This window comes from Hibiscus syriacus, unplaced genomic scaffold (genome assembly GCF_006381635.1).
Source record: "Hibiscus syriacus cultivar Baekdansim isolate YM2019G1 unplaced genomic scaffold, ASM638163v2 tig00002193_pilon, whole genome shotgun sequence".
NCBI lineage: Eukaryota > Viridiplantae > Streptophyta > Magnoliopsida > Malvales > Malvaceae > Hibiscus > Hibiscus syriacus.
In genome coordinates this window covers 3,425,365-3,433,966 of record NW_024061914.1, presented here as the reverse complement: position 1 = coordinate 3,433,966, position 8,602 = coordinate 3,425,365, and the positions used below count along the sequence as shown (strand labels likewise).

Below are 8,602 nucleotides of genomic sequence, written 5' to 3'. Positions count from 1 at the left end.
AGATGAACAACAACTTAGGTGTGACTTGGTATCAAACATGTGTCTAGGTGACATGGCATCAATGGGGCAGCAACTATTTATGAAAGGTCACATTTGTGTGAAACAACCTTTCATCATTTGAGCTACTTCCCATGAGTTTGACCTAGACCATATTTGTAGTGCTCTGTGTGGTGAAGATGATGGTGCAACTCTCCAGCTGAAATGAGGTCTCTAGCTAGCTCAAAAGTCCAACTCAAGTGAGCTATGAGCTCGGGGGTCAGCTAGCAACTTTTCACCATTTGTTCTTCATGATCTCCCGAATCATCCTATGTAAGATTTCCTAGTTTATTGACTCCAATTCTAGCTTTAAGTCAGCTCCCATGATGTAGCCGAACATGTACCTACAAAAGAAAACATTTATAAACTAAGTAATATAAGATATAAATATGTGGTTCATAGATTATATTATATGTCAACATAAAACATATTATATAATCTATTGTTTGGGGATGCATTTCTAAATGATTCAAAGGTTTTAATGCATTTGGTAGTAAGAGCTTCCTGAAAAGTTTGGCCCTTGATCGAGTTATTGGTCCTTGTGGCATTACTTCCATATCCTTTGAAGGTGGCGTTGGTGTACTCACATCATTTAAGTTTCTGTTTTTACTATTTTGATTCTTTAAGTTTTTTTTCTACATTCTGGTCTTTATAAGCTTAAATACTTATTTTTGCTCATGTGTATTTTGGTTTGTAATATTTATTTGTTTTCATTTCGATATTTTGAATTTCCTACTTTAAGTTATTAATTTGAAGCAATTAATTAATATTCAATAAATGGATCATATTTTAATTTGATATTTAATTCAGGATTTCCATCATTACGATAACGTATAAGTGACACAGTACCAATTTTGGGCGCTGTGGAGGTGCTAATCATTCCCCACGCGTAATCGACTCCCGAACCCGTTTTAATCAAATCTTTGGTAAACTCAAACCAGCTTTTGTCTTAAAAATAATTTTTCTTAAAATTGTTTAAAAAACGCTTTTTAGGTATTCGACCTGCCTAACCCAAAAGTCGATGGCAACTCTTTTTAATTTTATCCAATTTAATTCAAAATCACCAATTTTCTAAAATAAAAAGTCGTAACTGTTTTTAAAACAACTAAACGATTGTCCTGCCGGGAAACGGTTACGACAATTGAGTTTTTCTAAAAATTTATTTGTTCTTGTTATTTCAGTATTGTTTCCTATAGAATTTAATCAACTAAAAGGGATAAATTAACTCTAAATGAGCTCATTTTTCATTATGTGCAAGAGGAAGAAATGTTGAAGCATAATAAGTATGAAATTACTCTTTTGAAAATTGCATATAATTATAAGAGCAAAAATAAAATCAGAATATAGTTGTTAAAGGTCCAAATCAAAAGAGACAACATGTTACAAATGGTTGCTCTCTTTTGTAATACATTAGGATGTATGATGAGAAATTGAATTCTAAAACAATAAACAACTACTTTGGTTATTCTAAGAAATTTAGGGGTTATAAGATTTAGGCATAAATGCATCATTACCCCTAAAGTATTTTTAGGGATGTTTTGCCTCTTGAAGTTTAAATTGTTATCTCATTTTTCCCAAACTGTTAACTCCGTTAAAAATAGCAAGGGTAAATTACATATTACTCAACTATTTCAAATGTTCTATTTTGGTCATCCAACTATTTATTTTTTTAAAATCATCACTAAACTTAATTTTTTTTCATTTTAGTCACCTGATTCGATTCAATTTATTTTTTAAATTTGTAATATGTAAGATTTCATTTATATAAGAGTAAAATTAATATATAATAATTCATTTTATCTTTTAACTTATAAAATATTTATCCCTAACATTGTAACTTTGAATTAGCTGAATATTTGATGAATTGATGCTGCTATCTCATCTGTTGATCTTAGCTCAGAGTTGACCTTCATCTGTCGTTTTCATTTCCATCACAACCCTAGAAAATAACAAAGCAAAGCCTTCAAGAAAATAAGACAAGTGTTAGAAATTTTGGAACTACAGTTTGAGCTAAAACAAAAAAAAACTTTTTTTTAGAAAATGAATAATACCTTGAGATTGAACGAGTAAAGAACATATGCTTGGGAAGTGGTAATGTTGGGGTGCAAAACTTTCAATCTAAAACTTTCTATGGTTAGAATGACGAGACTAAAATTTAGTTCAAGGTTAGAATAATATACTCTTTGGATATAATATAGAGGCATAAGATAGCGAAGGGAATTTAGATAATCTCTCATTTGATGACAATATGGGTCATACGTTGGCTTTCGACTTCTTTTTTTGTTGGTTGTCTTGGTTCGTTTTCACTTCCATCATTCTCTATTGACATGAGGGGATTTTGTGAAGTTTTTCAAAGCAATGACCACCCCAAGTTGTTGCCTTGACTACCACAGTAATCTGGCTGGTCTTGGTTGAGAACTTCAAAACATGAACACAAATGCGGGCTTGTCTTAAGGTCTTTGGTCTCGGATTTGACCAGTGAATGCAAGTCTAGTAGTATTTCATGGGTGACACAACTTTTTAGTTCCATAGCTTAAATTTGGGCTTCCATTTCCAGAACGAAAGGATCGTTGTTTATCCCCCGAGACTTTTTCAACCTCAAAAGGGTTTGAAATTAGGTTCTCTAAAGCTAAAATGCTTAGAGGATTCTATCTGAACAAATGGCATTCCATATTCTAAGCTTGGTGTTAAACATTATGCTTCTACTTCTACACCGATTCACAAAGCCTTGTTCAAAACATTCCACCTTCAAATGTTCTTCTAGGAACTTCTGTCATAACCATTTTTTTTATAAAACAATTAAATATTATTTTAAAAAAATTATGACTTTATTTTGGAAAATTGTGATTTTGAATTGATTTGAATTAAATTGAATGGGAGTCACCATCGACCTTTGGGTTAGTAGGTCGAATATCTAAAAACGTCTTTTAAAACAATTTTAAAAAATATTATTTTTAAGACAAAAGGGTTATGGTCCACTAGAAACATATAATCTTGTATTTTCTCTTATCTCGTCAGATATTTTATATTCAAGAAAACTCTATATTAATAGAAGATCACAACCAAAGAAATATTCAAAGATTTCAACTTACCAATAAATTCATATACGTTTCTAGATCTAGTATTTTATTCTTAATAATTTAACATGATTAAATCATTATTTCATATTTATTATAATTTGATTCTACAACTTTTTGTGCGATTATCTTCTAGCTTTCCCCTAGTCTTGTAACCTCGTTTGAGGCTTATTTTATTAATATAATAAATTTTGATTATTAAAAGATGACATGATAGGTTACATATTATTATTTAAAATATCTTCTAACGGAGTTAATGTTACAAATAAAATAGCAATAAAATAATAATTTAATTATCTATTTTGATTAAAAAATAAATTTAATATTAAATTAATAAATAGATATAGTTTAAGTAGGATTAAGTAAAAAATCTGCAAATCTAAATTCGAGTTGAACAGAATGTTTGAATGGTTTATAGAGTAAAAGTTTAAGAATTGTAATTACTTAAATCAAAACGAATTTATTTTTATTTAATTTAATATTAATTTTTATTTGTATAATGAAAAAAATAAGTGCTCTATATTTCAAATAATGAAAACAACCTATAAATAATATATACAGATTATGACTTGTTTTAATTTATTTGAAAATTTTAAATTTCAAAAATATTTATAGAAAATTTAAAATAAAAAAATAAAGTAAATATATTATGAAAATAAAGTAATAAAAAAAAAAAAAAAAGTAATTTGAACTAAATTAAAATAGGGTAAACTAAACATTTAATATTTAAATTATTACTTTTATTTCTGTTTTGGTATCTAAACTTTATTGTTTTTCAAAACTATGCTTAACATTTAGTTTATATTTTAATTTAGTACCTCATCATTAAAAAATTAAAAAAGCTGTTAACATGTTATTTCTTTATTTTTTCAATGATGACACGCGATATTACTTTGTGGTGAAACCTAAACTAAATGTGAGACGCTTTTAAAAATAAAATTAACTATTAAAATAGAATAAAAATAATATTTAATACTAAATATAGGTTACCACTAAAATAAACGGTTTGAAAGATATGAATATAGGCCCAGGGGAAGAGCATTTTTTAGCAGCCCAGATCCATAATTCAAGCGCAGTGAAAATTGAAGAAGAAACACCAAAAAAGCTGAGTGAACAACTAATTATTGGGGAAATGGAAGAATCATCGTCAGCTGCAGCAGTAGATCAGAGAGATGAATCGAAAGAAGAGGAAGTTACGATCAGAAAACAGGACACGGATCAACTGTCCACGTGTTCCGAAGCTGAACGGGAAACATTTGGACTCGACGGCAGCGCGTCGAAGGCGACGTTGAACAAAAGCGACATCTTGAAAGCTGTAGAAGTGGTTGAGCGAGACTCTCGGGCTATAGCCGATAGCTTCTCTTCCCTCTTTGATTCGCTTCGCTTGGCTCTCTCTGAGGTCTGATTTCGACTTTATTTACTTAATTGTTTTTATTTTACATTTTATGATACTTTCTTTATGGTGCTCGATAAAGTCGTTTATCATAATTGATTAATTTTCCATAAAATTTTAGGCAATTATGGAATACGGTGGTATTTCTTTTCCAGTTTTTGAATTTCGAAATGATGCATTGTGATAATTCTTTTTTTGAATAATTGGGGAGATTAAAAGATAGGATATTTTCATAATCATTTTAACCATATCGCACAAATCCAGCAGATGCAACTATTCTAATCGAGACCTCAAGTAGAAAAACTACTGAGGCCACTCAATGGGTTCTATCGAATGTGATAGTTTACCTTCCTTTATTAGATCATTGGGGAATGAATTGGAGCATCATTGATGTTACTTTCCTTAATCTGACTAATTTGAATTCAGTTATGCTTAACATGTGAAATTTCGATTCATAATAAGCGAATGATGTGGAATCTACTTCCATTGTCAATTGTAGGTCACTAGCGGCTCGGTTGATCATATGCATTGCTTCGGCGATGCTGTTGGGCGTCTTCAAGAATCCGGTAATGAAATGCTAAACATTATACTGACATCATTGGTGCAGAATTTTGTTTGTTTTTATTGTTATTTGCTTGCTCTTGTAATTTCCTGTAAAATGTATTAAACATACGCGGGGTACCTTCCCCCCTGAAAACGGGGTTACTATTTACGGGTACTTTTTATGTTTTCTAGATGATTAACACGGCATAGCGCCCAAGTTCTAGCAATTGTTCAACCTTAAAGTTTGTTGTTTTCTATCCTAAATTAAGCTGACTAATCTTCACTGGATGCAATTTTGAAAAGTCGACTAAAGGACCAGTGTGTGAATGTGTCTTTAATATATAACTGTTGTGCTACTTATTAGAACATACTGCACTTCTGGAGTCTGATGGAGCTATTTTGTGGCTTATTTTTCCTCCTGAAATCTTGCATTGTGTCAAATTGATTTCTGATTCTGATATAAATTGTGAACTCGTTCTTTGGATTTGCAGCACTTGATGCGGCAACAAAGGGAAACCGGTATATAAATTCGTGTCTCAGGTAGTATCCCTGTGCTCTGTTTGCTGGCCCGTTTAAGGCATCTAAACATCTAGCATCGATTCTAGTTATTATTTTATGCAGTAAAATAAATGGTGTAGTAAGAAAACAATCTATGTGCTGAGATTGATTGATGTATCTGGTGTTAGGAAATGGAGATTTAGTCTCTAGTATGCATTGTTACTATTTCAATTAGAAAATGGATGATCATCGCATTTTCTGATAACATGTTATTTACAAATAAATCAACAAGTTCTATAGTAGTACCAGATGAAGCTTTCTATCTCTTTCGGAACGTTACTTTCCTAGTTTTCATGGTAGAATTTGTTTTGGGTAAAACGTGTATGCTAAGAACTTGCTTTTCCATATTGATTTGCCTTACCAAATGCAATTTTTTTTGCTTATATGTAGATTGAATGAGGAAATGAAGGGCATGGACAGTCTAGCTACTCAGCTGTATCCTTTATTCATTATCTTGCTGTATTTTTTCTTTGTGATAATAGATTGTAGCCTCTTTCTGAAAGTAGTTTTTTTAGGCAAAAAGGCATTAAAGGCCCTCTAATTTTTTCAAAAAAAACCAATGTGGTCCCTATCGTGTTTTTGGGATCAATGTGGCCCTTTAACTCGAAAAAAATAACCCAATGTGGTCTTTTAATCAATGTTTTCTATTGTTGACCAACGGATCCGTTACTTTGTGCTAATGTGGCACATCAAGCAACAAGTGTCTTCTGTTAATACTGTTTAAATTGGGTAAATGACAACATTCATCACTAATCTATTTATCTTTTTCATTCTAGTCACTAAACTTTAAAAATTTCAATTTAATCACAATCCCAAAATCCTAAATAAAATGTGTCACATTGATAGAATTATTGTTTTTATTTAAAAAAAAATCAAAACCGCGTCATATCCCCCTCCCCCTTGCGTTCTTCTTACAATCTCCCCTCCCCGCTTAGGAACTGTCCATTTCCTTTCGTTTTCTCAGCTTGAGGTTTGTGAAAAGGAGTTTATCGTTGGTTTCATTTGCTTCAGTTTGAAACGAGCTTGAACCGAGTTTGAACTTCAATCGAGTTAAGTTGAGAATGTTTTGTTTTCAAGTTTTTTCTTGCTTGAGCCGAGCTTTTGAGTCTAGTCAAATTCAGTTTTAAATTTTTGAGTCTGAGTCAAGCTTAGCAATACTCAAGCTTGACTTGAGTTGTTTACAGCCATATCAGAGTTTTCGTTTTAAAGTATGTGTCCAACAATTATATCAAGCATGCATCCAAGTACATGAAAAAGTTGAGAGATTAACCATGGTCGTATCGATATGGTTCCTTAATGTTTGTGAAGAAAGTTTTGAAGAGGAATGTAGATGCCCTAGATGTGGCAGTCAACAAGCTCGTGCGACTTCCATGAGGAGCTCAAATTTGGGAAAAAAATAATAACCACTGGCTTTTGTTGTCTCCTGTACGTTTGTGTAATGCAAAAATAAAATTTTAGGATTTTCACATTCATATTTGTCCATTTTATTAACAACACTTGAATGTTCCAGTGATTGAATTCTTACTACCTACACAAATAACAATAGTTTTTCATTATTATAGATTTTTGGTTTAAGAGCTAGAAAACTGTTTAAAATTAGCAAGTACATTTAGTTGGATGGTTAAGTTCTTTTTTATTCTCTCATATTTCTTTAGGTTATGAGATCGAGACTCACTAGAAGTATGCATCTTTCTTTTAGAGTCTCTCATTCCTTTTTTTCCCATGGGTAGAGCTAGGATTAAATTTAGAATTTATAAAAAAAATTGTTAAAAATAAAATATAAGAAAAACATTTTTCTCGGGCCAATTTGTACTTAGTTGAGCTTTTAGTATTATAATAAATAATCAATCAAGTCCTTTTCTTCCGTTAGTATCGGCGTGGCAAATGATATTCATGTCGGGGTTAATTGATTATTGACAATAAATGTTTATATTACATTTTAAAATATATAAAAATTATAACATTATAAGAAATATATTTTACAGAAAACTATAGTTATAAATGAAAAGAAATTAGAAAAACATATGAAAGTTTGTAAAAATAGGATAACATTAAAGGAATTACATGTACAAACATTTGTTAAGTGCTAGTTTTTCATCTAACAAAAAAAATCACCATCAACTTCGGCCAAATCAGGCAAATAATGTACTAGGAATAATTAATTAACGAAAAATCTCACCTTCAAATATATTTTGAGATTTATGGTATTTATTATAGTGTTTTAAAACTCGTTATGTCCACCTGTCGAGTTTCAATAAAATATATTTTTATTGAATTTATTAAAAGGACATTCCAAATTATAATAAAAAATAATATTTTATTAGAACTCGCCATGCCCACATAACAAGTTCAAAAACATTATAATAAATGTAATAGATCCCAAAATAAATTTTCACTAACTGTATATTTTAAAATATTTTTGGCACATTGAACCTCATCTTCGATTGCTTAGAAACTCAAGGAAAAAAATTGCAATCAGATTTTTTTTTTTTTATAATCACTAATATATGAAATATTAATCGAAATTGCATATTACATAGGTTTATTATAAGAGTAACCTTTTCAATTTAGTATATTCTATTCATAACAATTGAATTTTAAATCACTGATCTTAAAGAATATAATACCTCGTCTCGCTATGTGAATAAATAATTTTGATAAATTTTAATGTTAGTATTTATGCCTTGAGATTTGAAAAGTGATTTTTTTGTTGAACTTTTATTTACTGTTGTTATTTTATGATTTATATAATAAACTGAAGCATTCAAGTGTCTTGAAGATGTTCTTTTTGAACTTCCAAGAGTTACTTTAAAGAGATTGAAAATTTTAGTAAAACTTTCTAATCAAACTTCCAAGATCAACTTTAGATTTTTTTTCCTTTTTAATTACAAGTTCAAATCATAAATTATAAAAACTATAAAATTTTAATATCTCTAGGTTTTTTTTTGTATTTTTAAGATATTTTTTTTTTTCTAAGTTCTTTAAAAGAGACAAG

General features: G+C 30.0%; 1 protein-coding gene and 1 pseudogene across 2 annotated transcripts; one reads left to right on the top strand and one right to left on the bottom strand.

Moving 5' to 3' along the window:
• Positions 1 to 1,945: 1,945 nt before the first annotated feature.
• On the bottom strand, positions 1,946 to 3,140 carry LOC120137992 (annotated as a pseudogene).
• A 1,053-nt stretch (positions 3,141 to 4,193) lies between these two features.
• LOC120138107 lies at positions 4,194 to 7,075 on the top strand. 2 transcript variants are annotated; one of them, XM_039153706.1, is made up of 5 exons: positions 4,196 to 4,512; positions 5,006 to 5,072; positions 5,541 to 5,589; positions 5,998 to 6,042; positions 6,916 to 7,075. In XM_039153706.1, the coding sequence occupies exons 1-5, from the start codon at positions 4,246 to 4,248 to the stop codon at positions 6,923 to 6,925; spliced, it is 438 nt and encodes a 145-aa protein (XP_039009637.1). In that variant the 5' UTR covers positions 4,196 to 4,245; the 3' UTR covers positions 6,926 to 7,075. The 2 variants fall into 2 exon arrangements, with proteins under 2 accessions (XP_039009635.1, XP_039009637.1); XM_039153704.1 differs by lacking the exon at positions 6,916 to 7,075 and having other exon boundaries at positions 4,194 to 4,512; positions 5,998 to 6,163.
• The last annotated feature ends 1,527 nt before the right edge of the window (positions 7,076 to 8,602 follow it).